This window comes from Balaenoptera physalus, assembly GCF_965194825.1.
Source record: "Balaenoptera physalus genome assembly, chromosome: 8".
NCBI classification, from domain to species: domain Eukaryota; kingdom Metazoa; phylum Chordata; class Mammalia; order Artiodactyla; family Balaenopteridae; genus Balaenoptera; species Balaenoptera physalus.
In genome coordinates this window covers 44212841-44232889 of record NC_138887.1, presented here as the reverse complement: position 1 = coordinate 44232889, position 20049 = coordinate 44212841, and the positions used below count along the sequence as shown (strand labels likewise).

Sequence of the window (20049 nt, the reverse complement as noted above, 5' to 3'; positions counted from 1 at the left end):
TGACAAACCCACAGCCAACATTGTCCTCAATGGTGAAAAACTGAAACCATTTCCACTAAGATCAGGAACAAGACAAGGTTGCCCACTCTCACCACTATTATTCAACATAGTTTTGGAAGTGTTAGCCACAGCAATCAGAGAAGACAAAGAAATAAAAGGAATCCAAATCGGAAAAGAAGAAGTAAAGCTGTCACTATTTGCAGATGACATGATACTATACATAGAGAATCCTAAAGATGCTACCAGAAAACTCCTAGAGCTAATCAATGAATTTGGTAAAGTAGCAGGATACAAAATTAATGCACAGAAATCTCTTGCATTTCTATACACTAATGACGAAAAATCTGAAAGTGAAATTAAGAAAACACTCCCATTTACCATTGCAACAAAAAGAATAAAATATCTAGGAATAAACCTACCTAAGGAGACAAAAGACCTGTATGCAGAAAATTATAAGACACTGATGAAAGAAATTAAAGATGATACAAATAGATGGAGAGATATACCATGTTCTTGGATTGGAAGAATCAACATTGTGAAAATGACTCTACTACCCAAAGCAATCTACAGATTCAATGCAATCCCTATCAAACTACCACTGGCATTTTTCACAGAACTAGAACAAAAAATTTCACAATTTGTATGGAAACACAAAAGACCCCGAATAGCCAAAGCAATCTTGAGAACGAAAAATGGAGCTGGGGGAATCAGGCTCCCTGACTTCAGACTATATTACAAAGCTTCAGTAATCAAGACAGTTTGGTACTGGCACAAAAACAGAAATATAGATCAATGGAACAGGATAGAAAGCCCAGAGATAAACCCACATACATATGGGCACCTTATTTTTGATAAAGGAGGCAAGCATATACAGTGGAGAAAAGACAGCCTCTTCAATAAGTGGTGCTGGGAAAATTGGACAGGTACATGTAAAAGTATGAAAATAGAACACTCCCTGACACCATGCACAAAAATAAACTCAAAATGGATTAAAGACCTAAGTGTAAGGGCAGACACTATCAAACTCTTAGAGGAAAACATAGGCAGAACACTCTATGACATACATCACAGCAAGATTCTTTTTGACCCAGCTCCCAGAGAAATGGAAATAAGAACACAAATAAACAAATGGGACCTAATGAAACTTAAAAGCTTTTGCACAGCAAAGGAAACCATAAACAAGACCAAAAGACAACCATCAGAATGGGAGAAAATATTTGCAAATGAAGCAACTGACAAAGGATTAATCTCCAAGATTTACAAGCAGCTCATGCAGCTCAATAACAAAAAAACGAACAACCCAATCCAAAAATGGGCCGAAGACCTAAATAGACATTTCTCCAAAGAAGATATACAGATGGCCTACAGACACATGAAAGAATGCTCAACATCATTAATCATTAGAGAAATGCAAATCAAAACTACAATGAGATATCATCTCACACCGGTCAGAATGGCCATCATCAAAAAATCTAGAAACAATAAATGCTGGAGAGGGTGTGGAGGAAAGGGAACACTCTTGCACTGTTGATGGGAATGTAAATTGATACAGCCACTATGGAGAACAGTATGGAGGTTCCTTAAAAAACTAAAAATAGAACTACCATACGACCCAGCGATCCCACTACTGGGCATATACCCTGAGAAAACCATAGGTCAAAAAGAGTCATGTACCAAAATGTTCATTGCAGCTCTATTTACAATAGCCAGGACATGGAAGCAATCTAAATGTCCATCGACAGATGAATGGATAAAGAAGATGTGGCACATATATACAATGGAATATTACTCAGCCATAAAAAGAAATGAAATGGAGGTATTTGTAATGAGGTGGATGGAGTTAGAGTCTGTCATACAGAGTGAAGTAAGTCAGAAAGAGAAAAACAAATACAGTATGCTAACACATATATACGGAATCTAAGGGGAAAAAAAAAAAAAAAAAAAAAAGGCCATGAAGAACCTAGTGGCAAGACGGGAATAAAGACACAGACCTACTAGAGAATGGACTTGAGGATATGGGGAGGGGGTGGGGTGAGATGTGACAGGGTAAGAGAGTGTCATGGACATATATACACTACCAAATGTAAAATAGATAACTAGTGGGAAGGAGCCGCATAGCACAGGGAAATCAGCTCGGTGCTTTGTGACCACCTAGAGGGATGGGATGGGGAGGGTGGGAGGGAGGGAGATGAAAGAGGGAAGAGAAATGGGAACATATTGTATATGTATAACTGATTCACTTTGTTATAAAGCAGAAGCTAACACACCATTGTAAGGCAATTATACTTCAATAAAGATGTTAAAAAAAAAAAAAAAAAAAAGAATAAATGTTGTAACAGTAACACACAAAGGTGACCATGGAAAGAGGCAGAATTATTTGGTGGAAAGGTTCTAAAACTGAGATACTAAATAATCAGTTATTCTCTCTGAACTTCAGTGTTTTTATTTATTTTGATGGATTGTGTAAAATAGTAATATTAATAAATCTAGACTATCTAGAGGCCATGGTTATCCCTTATTTGAGTCAGTCATCATTTTGGTTTTATTTACATTTATTACATACAATACTAAAGAAGTATGTATTTTTAAATAAATGTGGTTTCAAATTATTATTTAGTTAATTACATTTGTATTTAGTTGATTATATTAGTAAATATCAGTAAAAACATACATATAGTAAATAGATATGGTGAACTATCTCTTATAAGATGATCATAATTTAATGCCCTTCAATATAAATATAGAAAATGTTATCAGAAATTGGTTTATTTACCAAAATAATTTTAAGTGATTAGATTTCAATCAAATTTGGACCTCCTTCACATTTTGACATTCTTTATAAATGTTTTTATATGTTTCTGTGAAGTCGTATCCTACTGATTAAATTCTAATATCAAATTTTAAGGATGAAACCTCTCTTTTGATTATAACTATAATGACACAGTAATGAATAGCACTAGCAATTGGCATTATATATTATTTAAATGATCCTGTACACTTCAGACAAGATTTGACTATGTACTTTTAGATATGGATGACTACTCTGAGAGCATGCCACCTGCAATGTTTTAATACAGCCAAAATTTAGTTTTTCTATCCATGTGCAGATTTTGGATGGCTTGAATTTCTTGTTAGACTTCATGACTGGTTGATATAGGAATTCCTTGAGCTCAAAAGCTAATACCACTATGGACTTTGCCTGTAGAATTTTTTATAATCAAGATGCTTCTAGATTTTCCTTGGTCATATCTTAAAAAGGACCTCAGGACTAAATTCTTACAAGATTTAATATAGTATAACGTTTTCTTTTTAAATTAAGGAACACCACTTGTATGCAAGATTAAAAATAAAGATGACCAAAAAAAAGTATTTCTTTTTCAAATAGTCTTTTCTTTATTTAGTAATACAGGATTCTTCAGTGATGACAATAATATTAGAAATTACCTAAATTTCCACTCCACAGTGTACCGACTGCCATTTTCATTATCTTTGACACTCTTTTGTTATCATCTTGAGTTCTTTCCACTCTCCCCTTCCTGCTGCTCATCCTTGTTATATAGCTTTGTATCTAGAATTCAGCCCAAATAAATAATTCACAATTTGAAAATGAATGAAACATATGTAACATGTTCTAGTCTTTGAAGAGCATATACTTCTTGCCTCTCTATACATCTCTTCATTTTGAATTTGTATATTACAAAGTATGTCGGAATATATGTCATAACTTAACAGTATTCAATTTTATACTACTAGTATTTATTTATTTTATTTTATACTGCTAGTATTTAGTATTTATTTCATACTGCTCTCAGTCTTTATGTGTTACTATTCTCTCCACATCGAAAATTTTACAGTTCTTAATGACAGGGATTAAAATATATTTTTTAAGAGTAATAAATGGGCATTAACAATGGGCTAGTGCTATTCATTACTGTTGGCATACAACAGTAGCATGGATAATTAAGATAATGATAAAATAATTTTAAGGAAGCAGCATCAAACCAAAACTACAAAGGCAAACTGAAAAGCTACCCCAAAAGTTAGACTCCTTTTTTAAGTATTTTTCTTCTACCACCATGGAGCAAGCCATCCTCAATCTTGCTCTCAATGTTAGAAAGAAAAAACAAGGAAGAGGGCAGAAATTAGAACAGAGAGCCTTTAGTCAATCTCATAATTGAAAATGAAAAAAAGTATTTTGTTCTCTTAACCTTTAAAATATACAATATCGTTTGTGTGCATCTATATGTTTAAAAAATTGTAAACCCAGTATCATGGTTAAGAAGTACCTTAAAATATATATAATATTAAGTTATATATATATTTATATGTAATATATAATATATGAGATCAAATATATAGAATATATGCAAATGTGTTTATATGTACATATATGCATTCATATTTATAACTACATATCCATATAAATATAATTAGTAGTCTAGCATAACTTTTTTATGCTATCTGCATATTTCCAGGTTTTCCTTTTGTATGTATATGTATATACATATATAAAAACATATGTATATGTTTAGGGGCTTTCTAACTGTAATTATGTATATTACCCATCAGTATTGATCAAACATAGGTTTGGAAAATATTGACAATTTAAAAAAATTTAACAATGCCAAGACACTTAGAAAATACAATTTTGCTAAATTTTTCTTTCCTGTTATTCCCACATCAGTTCATTGTTCAGGTTGGTTCATTCTTCTAATTATGCCACAAATATATCATGTGCTTTCTTCAACTTATTAAAAATATCTCTTCATTTTGAATTTGTACACTACAAAGTATGTAGGAATATATGTCATATCTTACAGTATTCAATTTTATACTACTCTCGGTCTTTATGTGTTACTATTCTCTCCACACCTAAAATTTTACAGTTCTTAATGACAGGGATTAAAATATATTATTTTAAGAGTAATAAATGGGCATCAACAAGCTGAGCAAGATACTAATTGAGCTTTCAACTACTCTTAAAATAATTTATAATGATGACTTATTATGTTTTCTGTAATTGAAAATGTCATCTACAATGACATAAATGTCCAGTCCATGCAAGTGGTAATTTTAGGTGTAAGGTATGATTTTCAACAGCAAACATTCTAGTTAATAAACCAAGTAGAGAAAAGTGAGTTCCACTGGCTTCAAAGAAGATGGTAGTAACTATGAGTTCCTTAGCTATAAGGAACTAAATTCTGGCAAAAACTGAATGAGCTTGGAAGAAGACCCTGAGCATCAGAAGAGACTGCAGCCCCAGCTGACATCTTGATTTCAGCCTTATGAGATCCCGAGCAGAGGTTCCTGCTAAACTTTGACCAGACTTCTGACCCACAGAAACTGGGCTATAATAGATGTTGTTTTAAGCCACTAAGTTTGTGGTATTTGCTGCACAGCAATAGAAAACTCATATAGGTAGATAGATAAGAAATATTCCTTAAGAATATGTATTTCTAAAGTAGTGTGATTGATGTTCTTGTAGCAACCTAATGTAGGGGCTTTTAGATTTCAGGCTAGAAAAGGATGCTTTTTACCAGTGGTAAAAATGATCTTTACCAGTGGTAGAAGAGTAAGTAATACAACGATGATTGGAATATTTGACAGAAATTGAGGGTCTAGCATTTTAGATGGTAGGAAAGGATCAATATGATATAGTGATTCCAGCTATCGGACCTACCAGGGCAGATGTGAATGTACAGGAAGGAAGTACATTTTTATACAAGAAGGTAGCATAGAAGTCTTACAGAAGAGGGAACTTCTTGAAATCTGTGTATATGTGAATTACAGATACAGTGAAAGATTCACAGTAGAGACTTATCATAGACATCAGGACAAGATAATAAGATGGACAGAGAAAGCTTAAAAAAGAAGATCTGTGTTATAAAATTAGCCCAGGTTCTAGAATGTGGTAGAAAGGCTCAACAGTAACTGAAGACAAAATGAGGTTATTTTTTGGATAAAAGATCATTTCCTAAAACAATTGGTTTAGGAATCCACATGGAATTCCTGGTTAGGAATTTTCTAGTTGGGAAAAACAAAGTCCAAGAAAACTGCCATACAGCTTATCAAATTTTATAAAAGACAGCTGTAACAAAATGTAGTTCTTAAATAAAATTATAATATAAAATTTATGTAATTAGAAATTCTTAAGAAACACAGAGAGGACAGGGTGCACAGCCTCAGACCCATGCAAGCAGAATTTTGGAGCTGAGTTCCTTGCGTAAAACCAGGAGCTGTGAAAGACAGATGCACCTATCCATGAAAAATGGAATAAAAATGTATTGCTCACCAGCCAGAGGAAGCAGAAATAAATGGATATGATATATTCTAAGGTTCTTGCATTGTCTGGAAAGTAATAAGTTAGTCCTAAAAAATAAATAAATAAAAATAAACCAAGTAAAAATGCTTGATTTGTTCTAGGTTGTGTAATTATAATTGTTTATTTGATAACAAAAAAATCTTGCTTTATAGCCAGAAACTGACTTCTACCAGTGAGAGAGATACATTTATAAATAATACAGGTGTTCACTATAGTAGATTAGAAATAATGACCCAAAAGTCAACTCAACATGTGATGTAGAATGTCTTCCTCGTCATTAATTTGAAAGCAAAATAAGCCACCCAATATCTGGGTACTTCTCTAAGGACTACTCTGCCTGTATTTTGCAGTAGTTAACCTCACAGCCTTAAAGATCAAGTCTTATGAATTCTGGATAATTTAGATATAAATATTTGGAACAGTTAATTCTTTCTAAATAAAACAGAGACATTGTTAAACAGCAGTGCATGTATAGATTTATTTAATTATATAAAAAGAATGAGTGAAGAGCTATGGAGATTTATGATACTATGACAATTTGAATTTCAAATCACTTTGAAGTTCCCATTAACTTCTGTGTATAGCCATGATTAATAGCTAAACTTTATTTGAAGTAAATCTGAAAAATGGAGACAATAAGATGATAATGCAATGTAGTTTTTGGTAATTAAGTAATTCACAATGCTTTATAGGGGTTGCAAACTTAAATACCTACGGTACCATGCAGGTGACATAAAAAGATGAAAATGGAAACACACAAAAAGTGGGGAGCAATGGAAACGTTGAATTGTCCTATGAAAAGTTCTAAGTCTCATGAAAAGGCTTTCATGTTAAAGATTTCAAAACCGCATGTCAACTAAATAAAGCATGTCTCTGGGCCAGATTCAGTTCATGCACTGCCAATTTGAAAGTTTACTTAAGATATAGTAACCCTGGGGTTTTTGGGGGGTTTTGTTTTTAATACATGGGCTGCATGATCATTGTATACAATATTAAAAGTAGATAAAAACAATATATATAGAAAAAATACCTAAATAACAAACTAGAGATTCAATATTTTGATGAATTTTCTTCAAGTTTTTTTTTCCATGTATCTTACGTAGTTGTTGTATTACTACATATTGCTTCCACAATGACTTAACAAAGGTATTAATTCTAGATACTATAACATATTTAATATAAACATTTATTTTAATATCTGTATCATAATATGTTTTGTAGATAGGTCATAGTTTACTACCCTCCTCTTATTGGCATTTAAATTTTTTTTCAGTCTTCTAAATACCATGGTGAACCTCTTCTCGCTTTAATTTTTAAATTTTTATTTTCATTTGTATATTTTTCCAAAAGTAAAATAATCAAGTTAAAGTATATGGACATTTTTAAAGAGCTTTCTAATTCCCAAATTATTCTTTAAAATTTATGTTCTTCCCAAGAATTGACAGGATTGTCTCTTTCCTAAAATACCTTTGCCAAAAATAAAAATTATTTTTGTAATCTTTGCTAATTTGCTAAAAGAAAATCGTATATTTATGTCATATGATTATAACAACACTTGAATGACAAAGCTTTGCTAAAACAAAGCTTGGTATAAATAAAATGTTAGTTCTTTTGGCTCATTGCTTCCCAGATGGTATCTATGAAAAAATCTTGAAATGTAAAGAAACCATATGAGTAGATTCCAGTACTTCTTACAGAACATATGCTGCTTTCTATGGACATATTTACATTTAGGTTGATAAAATTCCCCAGTGGTGTCTAATCATGGATGTGACAAACACTTTATAAAAAGAAGTGGTTAAAAATAATAGGTGTACTTTCACAGTTTAGGATAAAAAACACTGATGCTTTGTGAAATTATAGCATGGCAAATACAAAATAACTGTGTTTTGGACATAGAAGACTTAAAATGCACATGGAAAGATCAAGTGAATTGTTCCATTATTTTACTTTTTGGGGACTTTTGATTTGCTCTTTGACTGAGCTCACTTTACCAGGTCTCACTGGGGCAAAATATTTTAGAGTAAATTGTTCATGTTCTGGAATTTCTCATTCTAGCCAAGATAAAATTTTCCCTCTCATTGTTATATACCTTGGGAGTTAACAGGCATTCATAGCTGAATGATTAAACCATGACAGGTATGAGATATCTGCATAAACTCAAATTAAGCTCCTATTAAAAACATAATCTGCATGAAGTATGAACACATATGCTTTCTGTTTTCCTTGGTTTATACCATTAATTTTAATGATGACAAAAAGCAGATGAATTATGTCACTGATGTTTGTTTGAGGAACCCAGATAAATTCGGATACCTTAAATTTAGAGGGCAAATCCTATTTAATCCAGCTGTAAGAAGTGTATGTTGTTACTGGGTGGACAATGAATAAAGTGATGCTAATTTCTCACAAACTTGGAAACAAAGTAATTTCATATATTTTTCTGCAAATAAAGTTAGAATTATGTTAGTTTTTTTCTACTTGTCTTTACTGTATTAGAGTATAATGTGGGGACTATATTAAATACAGTGTTATCTGTCATGGTCAATTCAGTTAAGATTAATTCAGGACTTAACGTATGCTTGAAATACAAGGAAAACAGTTGAGTTAAGAGATATTGTTATAACACTTTATGTATGATGTGTATTTATAAAGTAACACGGTGTGCAAATCAAACACAAAAAATAAGGTTTTTAGAATCCCTCCATTTATTACTGGTTATGGAAATTGTTTACCTGGCTCTGCTATATACTATGTGACCTTAGGCAAGTCATTTTTTCTCAGTCTTTGTTACTTCATCTGTAAAATTAGTGTTATCACACTATGTACTTCAAGGGGTATTGTAATGATAAAAAAGTAAATACCTATAAAGCACTTAGGAGAGTGTGCTTGGCTAATATTTGCTTAACACATATTAGCTATTACATTATCATAGATAATGAGTTATCAACATGCTATCATAATAAAGATGTACCGATAATAGTGAATTTAGGATAATTAAAATTATAATGAACTAAATTTCTATATGGTTTAAGTATGCTTTCCTATGTTAATTTGCATATCTCATTGAATCCTTGAGGCAATTATGTGGAGTATTTTCATTTCAATTATGTGGAGTATTTTCATAGATAAGAATGTTGACACATCAAAGAGATTTTTGAAACTTGTTTTAGAGCTTACAATCAATAATTGGCACAAGGGGTTATATAATCTAGATTTTATAATTATTAAACAATAATATTTTTGACCACATCTACCTTCAAATTCAAATAACAACAACAAAAAATCTGGGTCGCAGAAAAGCCATATAATCTCTGGAGACAAATTTTAGAGGTAAGATTTCCGCTTTACTAAAGCAATGCTTGAACAGACTATAGAAATTGAAATCAATGATTTTAACCATTCCTACTTACATTTAATCTAGAGATGAACTTTATAGAAATGTTGTGTACCCTGATGATATTATCCGTCTTCCTATTTTGGATCCTCAGAATTCCTCAGAAACAGAAATTATATTCAGTGAAAAAAGTCTGCATAGATGTAACTAGAAAGGGATCATATATCATGAATATTAAATTGGACTATATTTTATATATAAAATATATTTTATATATTTTATATATAACTGGAATATTTTTATTTAATTTAGTAGATAAAATACATTTTTGTCAAAACAATTATCATATAATTGGCTTTTGCTGAGAAAAATTTACTTTCCAAAGTGTATATTTGAAAAGTATTGGCAATTATTGAATAAGCATAATTATAATTATTGACTCCAAACATTTTAGCATCAAATGACTACATTTGGGATTTAAAACCAAATCTTGTAATTATTGTACAGCTATAACTACTCAAAAATATTAATTATCAATAATATGAGAAGAAGGTATTAGTATACTCAGTTCTAAAAATCCTTACAAGTATATAGCTTTTCCTTGAGCTTATCTTTCACTGAGATTCTTTTTCAATTAGCAATCAGTCATTTACTTGCAGCAATGTTTTATTAGATTGTAGAGAAAAATAAAATTCTAATGTAGTATGGCTGCAATCATAGTGAAATCAAAGACAGGACTAATATAATCAGGGCAGAAAATTATACTTGCTTTATTCACATAGCACTACTTTTTAAATTTCCCAGCCCTCAGTGACAGATACCAGGGTTACATTTCTTTTGTATCTTCCCACAATGTATATTGTTAAATAACTCTTTCTGACAGGCTAATTTTTATGAAGTTTATTATTCGTAATTGCTCTTATATTCTTTTGAAGAGCCAAGGCCTCTTAATAGCTCTCAATTTTGAAATAACCATGGAAAATGGAAGATTTCATACAGGCCAGGAAACCAAGTTTGAATGATTAGAATAGCAGAGGGATTGGGGCTGAAGTTCAATAGCTGAATTTATAAAAATAAATGAATACCAAATAATAGTATGTAGAGAATGAAAACGAAAATGGGTTTTAAAAGTCTGGATAATCCCTGTATTATGTTCAAGGACAGAGCCAAAGAACAACAGAAGCAAATGTCCAAATTCAGAGGGATAGGATGAGAGAATCATACCAAGTTAGAAATGGAAAGGTCTTTGTAGAATAGCTGATTTGGAAACTCTTGCCATGACTACATAAAGTCAATAAACCCTAAAGATTGCTTATAAAACATATGTATGCTTAGCTTCAATTTTCTGAAACAAAGAATCCGTAGCTTCACTGGAATATTAAAGGGAATTCTGATGCAACTGAAGTTAAGAAACGTGAAATACAAAGAAGCTAAATGACTTGACCATCATAACACACAACATAAAAAATTCCTTTAAACTGCCGTAATGTGTAAGAAGAGCTAATTCTCCCCTCCCCAGGCTATGGCAGTAGGTCTTTTCCTGTCACAAGGCTCATGTATCTTTAAATCATCCTATGCGTCACTGTCAGATTCATCATAATATTGCACTTCTTTGATGCTATTGTTCTCCAGCTAAAATTATCACTGTGTCATGAATGCATGCTAAATTGCTTATTCTGGCACAGAAAACTATCCACAGTTTGATTTCAAATTTATTTATCCACCTTATCTCTTAATATATGTATACAGTCTTCATTGTCTAAACTCAATTTTATGTTACTTATCATATGAATTATATCTATTTTGAGGGGATTTTGTTCATGCTGTTTACTCTAGATGGACTAACCTGCATCTGTGCTTTCCTCTGCCCTCTCTATGAGCTCCTCTGGCCCTCTGCACCCATAACCAATGAACACACAAACATACACATGCGTACTCCCAGATACACTCACCTCCCATCAAAATACATTTTTAAAGGACTAAATCAAATAAAGCTTTTCTTTATATGCTGAAACATAAAATTATCTATCCCCACTTTGAACTCCTGTAGTTTCCAGTTTCTACTATCATAGGGTACATCTCACGCAGTTTTTTTTTTCACATAATATTTATGGTAAGCCCACTTTTTTATGTAGTGGTTAAAAACATGGATTTGGAAAGAGTTCTGTCATCAAATTCTTACTCCATCATTTATTGTCTTTATGACTTTGAGTATTAAATGGAAAATGTCTCTGCTTCTCATCTGTAAAACTGGCACAATAATAGTAGGGTTGTTTGAAGATTAAGTGAAAAAATATAGATGAACTCTTAGGACATTACTAACACTTAGTATGTGTTTAATGTTAAGTGAAATAGCTACCAAATACTTTATAAACATTGTAATAGCATATGTATGTAATGTTATTATATAATTTTTTTTTTGATAACGTGGGTGGATTTTTTTCTTAAGATTCGAGTGCAAACTTAAAAACCAGAACAAACGAAGCTTTTCATCAAGGAAAACATGAAAACCTAAGTAACAATCCTGCAATCGTGCATTTTAACAGAAAGTAGAAATATGAATACATTCTAATTTGTAACTACATTTGAAAATTAAAATATTTCTCTCCAAATCCCAAATACCACACAATCTTTAATCTGTTCTCATCTTGTTACTCCAGAAACATCTGTCACATGCTATCAGGAAAATATAGGCAAGGATTATTAATCAGTCTTTATGACCAAAGAAACATTATTCTCCTTAACTTCTGACTTTTTGAATCAATCATGTGTATCTCAGTTCCAAAAAGTGACACAATTATACCTCTACTCCAGAAAAAAAAAAAAAAATCAATACGAATATCAAATATCAAGGAGGCAAGGTACTTTCATGTAATTAAAGCAAAAGTCACAAGTGTTCGACTTAGATTATATAATTTTTATTGTAATTTCTTGCTCATTGAATTAAATAATTAGACCTTTCACGTTCATATTCCAAACATAATTCTTACATAGTCACAGATCAATATATATTTACTGTACATATTAATATTTATATAGTGTTTCAGAAAACATATAAATTAGAAAGTTTCTAAAATAAATATAGAAGCGCAAATCCCGATAAGAAATTATATATACTTTATATGTAGAAAATTGTATTTGGCAAAAGCCCAAAGAGCTTCTCCAGTTTGATGTTCCACTAGCCAACATCCCAGAGATACATGGAGTAATTTCTGTAAGTAAAAAATGGTCAGGTAAAACAGTTATCCTAGAATTATGGAACTATTACATTGATAAGAAAGATTTTTGAATTTCTACAAAGGACAATTTTGATAACTTTTCCCTCAATAAAATGGCTCTATCGAAAGGAGTAATATTTATTAACAAGCTTAATATTAATAATAACTGATGAACTACAAGGCCCAATGAAAATTAAAGAGGAACAGGGATGTAAAAGCAAAGGGATTGTAATGTTATGCTCTTTTGTCATTAAATTTTATTTTTTATCTTTTATAGTAAGAGTAAACTCGTATTTGAAGTATATAACAAGTATCAATAATCTATTAATAGTGACACATACAACACTAAAAAGTTAAACAGTATCATATTTCTTAAAACTCACTTTAAAGCTAGGTTTAATATTTGAATTTTGTAGTCTGGCCTCTACTGCACAATTGTGTTCATATCTGTGTCATATCCTTGAAGTATTAGCTCCTAGAGTCCAGGGCAATGCCCTTGCTATTCCTTGGATATAGTTTTTCTCTAGTGCCTCTTCTACTCAGTCACACGGTCACTCATTTATTCATTCTTTCTTTCATTGAGCTTTAACTCAGTGAAAAGTTCTATCTTAGTACTTGGGAGAAATATAATGAATCAGATTTTTCCCTCGCCTCAAAAGTATTTAATAGGAAGAAAAGAGAAACGTGCATTATTGAATAGCAAGGTTGAAGGTAACAAATGGCACAAAGAGATTATGAATAGATTTCTATACAAGTTCCAGGGAGAAAATATTTCTTCTGCTGGGGAAAATTAATGAACATTTAATGGACTGGTATTATGACTTAAGCTTTAAACAATGAGTAAAATTTTTGCCTGCATAGATTAGGGAAGAGTAATTTGAATGGAAGAAGGATGGCATATAAAAAAATACAGGGCATGTATTTGTTCATCTGTCCTGCCATTAAAAGTTACTTAGGGTAATCCCTAGCTAATAAAAATAAAAAACTAGTGATTTTACTATAATCTTTCCTTGTAGATTTCATGAACTTTTTCTACTATGATTGTGGTCTGAGGACAAATTTTCTTACCCTAGAGGGCTTCTAATTTTCACTTCTACTCTTTGCTGCTAAGGGAATAGGATCTAGAGTGTTGTCCTATAGAGTGTTGTCCAGTAGAACTTCTGTGACAGTGGAAATGTTTGCATCTGTGTAGTATTGTATTCACAAGTCTCATGTGACTATTAAACACTTAAAATGTAACTAGTGCAACTGAGGAATAGGATTTTTAATTTTAATTAATTTAAATTGCTACATGTAGCTCATGGCTATTAGAATTGCACAGCATAGATCTAGAGTCACCTTTTTAAGAGAAGTAAATCCGGATGAATTTTATCCACAAGTGGCTCTCCTTTGGGTAAAATATAGTATGTCACAGTATTTCCTATGAGATCCTATGACGTCCCTTCATTGCTGAAGCCAGTAGTTTTACCCAGTATTGTCATTGCTTGTGTACTGTTGTTAATTAGGATATGCACAAAGGAAACTAATAAATTATATCTCCAGGAAGCTCTGAAGACTTCTCCTAGGAAGTAACTTTTGAATTTAGTCTTAAAGGAAAGGAAGTTCACCCTGGGGTTGAGGACGGGTGAGCTGGGGATAGTTCAGGCAGAGATGAGAAAAATATGGTGTGACCAAGGAATACTTGATAATTCATTAGAACTGGCAAACAAAGTATCTTTGTAAAGAGCAGGAGAGGAGAAAGAGCAATTTGAAAAAATTTAATAATGTATGTTTTAAAATACTGTCCAAGTATTGGGTTTGATAAAGTTTATATAGTTCCCCACCCTAAATGGTTATTCTATCACATATACATCGGATTTTCTTTTCTTTTCATTTCTTTTCTTTTTTACAAACATCATTTATGTTTTAATCATTAAATAAAACAACTAAAATTGCAGCTTTGTTCCCTAAATTTATTACTTGGACAAGATTGAGATTTAGGAAATTTATTGCCATGATGTCACCACTGGTTTATAATTTATAAAACTTTGGATTAGACATTAGCACAGTTATTATTTCCTCTAATGTCTTACCTCACCACAGTCTAATAACATTCAGGAAATCCAGAAGACAAAGGGGAAAGAGTGGTCTTGAAAGCTAAAAATAGTTGCTGAAAACTGATGCAATCATGTAATAAAATATGGCACAATAACTTATATGATATGCTCACAGTATCTGCTAAAGCAATTAGAATCTATGCAGCTAGATTTCTTTTCATGTATTACTAAAAATGAAAAGTATTTCAGCCCAAGTAAGAATATAAGCTATGTGGTTTAATTGTATACATTGGTCTTAAGATTTTTCGTCTTATTACTTGCGTATGTGATCTGTTTAACACTCTTTAGAAGAGAAAATCACTGAGTAGCAATCAGATTTCAAAAAGTCTTCCAAGTACAGCCAGACAGTTGTCTACGTGATATGCTATGTATGACAACATAGAATGTACAATTATATTAACACAGACTTCTTTTCCAAGGGGTCAGTATTTTCACACACCTAATAGGTTTCGCGCACAAGATAACAGAAACAGCAATATTGGTGTCTGTCAATCCATTAAGTTCATCAGACGTATTAAAAGGGGGTAACCCTTTTTAATTGAGAATTTTTATACATATTATATATATATTTTTAACATCTTTATTGGAATATAATTGCTTTATAATGGTGTGTTAGTTTCTGTTGTATAACAAAGTGGATCAGCTATACATATACATATATCCCCATATCTCCTCCCTCTTGAGTCTCCCTCCCACCCTCCCTATCCCACCCCTCTAGGTGGACACAAAGCAGGGAGCTGATCTCCCTGTGCTACGAGGCTGCTTCCCACTAGCTATCTATTTTCGATTTGGTAGTGTATATATGTCCATGCCACTCTCTCTCTTCCTCCCATCTTACCCTTCCCCCTCCCCATGTCCTCAAGTCCATTCTCTATGGCTGCATCTTTATTCCTGTCCTGCCCCTGGGTGCTTCAGAACCTTTTTTTTTTTAGATTTCATATGTATGTGTTAGCATATGGTATTTGTTTTTCTCTTTCTGACTTCCTTCACTCTGTATGACAGTCTCTAGGTCCATCCACCTCACTACAAATAACTCAATTTCGTTTCTTTTTATGGCTGAGTAATAGTCCATTGTATATATGTGCCACATTTTCTTTATCCATTCATCTGTCGATGGACACTTAGGTTGCTTCCTATACATATTATATTTAATGATTTCTTTTTTTTGTCAGAAAAGCATTTGAACTGGACTGTGGTCTAGCTATAGAAATGAACAATTTTCAGTGCATTTTGGGAGTCCAAAGTATTTACATATTTTTAAATATAAGTCTTAATTTCTACTGATGAATATATAGGCAGGCATTTCCACTGTAGCATGAGAGATATTAATCAGTATAGGAAAGAATGATCTTATTTTGGTAACTATAAACAATGAAAAAATAAATTAATGAATATTTTTGAGGGCATACTAAGTATTGTTTCATATACATTATTGCAGTAAATATTCCCAATCAACCCTATGAGATTTTCCTATCCTCCTTTTATAGATGACTCTGAGTTTCAGAAGGGTTTAGGGATTGCCTGAGGCCCAGATAATAAAAGGCACAGCCAGGGATAATATCCATTTCTGTCTGATTTCAACAGCCTTAGACTCCATTACTATGTGTAATCGGTATGAATTCTACACTACAAACATTTGTATGTAAGAAATATCTTTTACTTCCCTATTCAGAAAGCAAATTATATTTATTCCAGGCCCCATATCACTAGGCTGGAAAGGAAATTCAATCTTTTACCCTTCAGTAGAATCCTATAAGAATATAGAATAATTACACTGTAGAAACCCAGAAATTTGGGCAAGAGTTCCATTTAAAGGAAAAATGACGGAAAGGAAAAAGGAGGCCGGCTTTGAACACATTACCTGACACCATGACAAAGGATAGTTTTTCATCTTCTCTTAAACTGTAACTGACATGCTTAACCTCTCTTCCTATGAAGTTTAATCCTTTACCTTGTAAATCAAATGTTAAACACGAGGTTGCAAGTACTTCTCATATACCTTGGCATTGTCTTACTAACGTGGATACATGATCCCAGACATCAAGTGTCTCACACTTTGACAGATAGCTCCTCTATCTTTGTCAGTATTGTAAAATGTCTTATGAGGACAAGAAATTTATACTAATATTCATAACAATATTTTCAGCCACACCACCACTTCTCCCTGATGCTTCCTCTAACCTGTGAGGACTAATCACATAGACAAATTTTAATATTTTCTATCATTGTGGCAGTAGAGTGTATATCATCTACTGAGCATATTTATTTTGGATTGTTTCCTAATTTTTATCAAAATATACCTAAATATTTCTTAAGATTTCTTCTATGCTTCTTCTTAGTATATGGCAATAAATTTCATATTATAATTTTAATATTCAAGTGTCTATGACAAATGTGTATTTGTAAATAAGTTTATAATTTGGTGACTTATGTAACTGTTTTTAAGTAATATTTCTTTCAAGTTCTGGTAGGAAAGTTTACAACAATGGTAACAACTTGTGTTAAATTTTCATATTCTTGTAGTAGTAATATGAGCAGTATTAATAGAATAGAAATAGTGTCTGTTTTTTTGCTGCTTTAAAAATACTTTATTTCAATTCTTTAATCCTCACAATAAACATTTGAGATTAAATATCCTTATCAACATTAACTTTTAGAAACCGAAGGCTCAGAGATATTAATTGGCCACCAAAGAACCAGAGCTAATCATTGGCCCAACTGGGCCTGACTCCTGACTCACTGCCCTTCCTACTACAACTTAGCACAATTCTGAGAAACCCCGTAAATTTTTCACAGTGTAAATTTTAGAATTCAGCTAAAGAACCATCATTGCTAGGGGATAGCTATTTACCAAGTACAGAATCAATGCAAGGAAAGAGGAGACTTGGTAATTCTTACTTACAGTAGTAAAAATGGAGAACATTTTTGGTTTGCTTCCTTTTTCACTCTTCTTCCCTAACTCAAATGAGTTTTAAGAGTCATAATTTGAAACTCTGCCATTAGCTCCATCAGATATTAAATGTTAAATAAAGTGACCCATATTGGCCATAAAATGAACACCATTTACTATCCTAAGAATATAGAAAATGCTTTTATGTGAATACTAGAGAAATTGCCAGAAAAGGTGTTTTATTTCAGTGTGTGGACAAGTTAATGTGCTACTGGAAAATGCATACATATTCTGACCTAATTAATTTCCAGAGCACTTGGTTCTGAAAAGAATGCTCAGAAATACCCCAGTTTACTCCACTGTCGTATAGAAGCCTCACATTCTGAGGACAGTGTCTTAGGCATGAGTTAGTTATCTCCTTATTAAGGATTTTGTTGCAGTGCTTTCTGGCATACTTTCTACCATAGTCAGATGTTCACTTAAGTTTCTGGGTGCTTGAGCCTCAACTGAGCAGACTTCCCTGTGATAAAAATGTGTCACCTCTGTGCTTATTGTCCTAAGGACACTATCTCCAGGCACACCCATCCTAATAAGCAGTTTGATATTTCCCACTTAGAGAAATTGATAAGGATAGTTTCAGGTACCTTCCATCTTCCAAGGTGAGTAATTTTAAAATGCTTGAGGAGCTTGTAAACATCAAAGTTGTAGGAATGACAGAGTGGAGGACGTGACTGCTATGACTATTTCCCTCTGGAAAGTACATACAGAAAAGTGAGATAGCGTATCTTCTTGCAGACATCTAATATAGTGAGTTGTTATTTTTTCTCTATGTGAAGGAAGTAAAGGAGTCATTTGTTTAAATTTAACATTCTTTCAAGAGCCATTAGGGTAGCTCTTAGCATACCTATGTGATAAAATGATCACTCTTATCATAGCGTGCTTGTCCTTTAGAGTTCACTTATACACAATTACTTGCAACATGCTAAATGATACTAAAAGTCACCAAGCTAAATAGATATTTGTCTAGTAATAGCTAGGTTTTATCCCCCTTAAGTTATTCTGTCATCTCTAAAGTTTACACAAATAATAATACATGTTGATAGTGCAGAAGAATACTCAACCTCTCTCTGATTAACTGGCATGTTAAAAATACTTTTTATTATAAATAAATTGAATTCTTCTTTTTCTTTTCTACAGGACAACATTTTTAAGCTGGAAGACTCACATTTTGAAAATGGCCGTGGGAAGAGCCCATATGACCCTAAACTGCTGACGGCATCTCTTTTAATAGGTACTCAGTCAACAGTCAGCTAAACAGTGAATTTTCTATAGATAATAGCCAGATTGCATGTTCCTTGTTATATACCAAGATTTTTTATTATTAATCATAAAATATTTTAGGAGTATGTCAGTTGAGATATTTTCAAATATTTTGAAAATGAAGAAGAAACACTAAATGCTGATTAGATTATTGTACTATCTAGTCTATGATTCTTTTTAATCAGAATGGTTTAATAGTATCTTTAAAATTGGCTGCTCAATCACTATACATCCCCCTAGACCTTTACAATTTTTGTTTTGTAAAAATATGGTTTTGATTTTCATTTTTTGGGAAGAGGCGTTTCAAGGGGGAATTTTGACAGGTCAGAAGGAAAGAATGAGATTCACTCTAGGTTGTTAATTGTAGTCCCAAGATTTGTCACACTCTCAGCATTTGGTCAGCTTAATCAGCACAATCCAACTAAATGGTAGTACAGTTGACAGAGACCCCTTGTGTTACCTTGAGTTGACAAAGTCCTTCTGTATTCATCTTTTCTGACTTTAGGGCTTCTTCTTCTTTTTTTAATCTAACAAAACATTTTATGTATTTCCTGTGCCCTTTTCTTTAACCATCTTCCTTTCTAGTTTTCTTCTTTCTTCTTTTACTTCAACATTGCAGATAGGTGGTGAATGCTTAGCCGTAGTTCAAAAGGATAGAAATAGGAAGATAGAAGTAGGCAGAAGGAGAAAACTTTAGTTTGTATCGAAAAATAGAGAATTCTTTCCACATGCTTTTAACCACTTCTGGACTGGGATTAAATAATACACAAAAAGTGATATATCATTAAACAATTTTTCTTTTTCTTTTTTTGTTTTCTTGTTTTAACTTTTGAGTATGCCAATAACCTAAAGTACAGAAGATTCTG

The 20049-nt window shown here is 32.3% G+C and overlaps 1 protein-coding gene across 1 annotated transcript in view; it reads left to right on the top strand.

The window, feature by feature from the left end:
• The window catches only part of SEMA3A (semaphorin 3A), a 252291-nt gene that overhangs the window by 105204 nt on the left and 127038 nt on the right, over window positions 1-20049 (top strand). The window contains exon 5 of the mRNA XM_082472478.1: window positions 19061-19154. Within this exon, the coding sequence (XP_082328604.1) occupies window positions 19061-19154 (94 nt within the window). The remainder of the gene's footprint in view (window positions 1-19060; window positions 19155-20049) is intronic.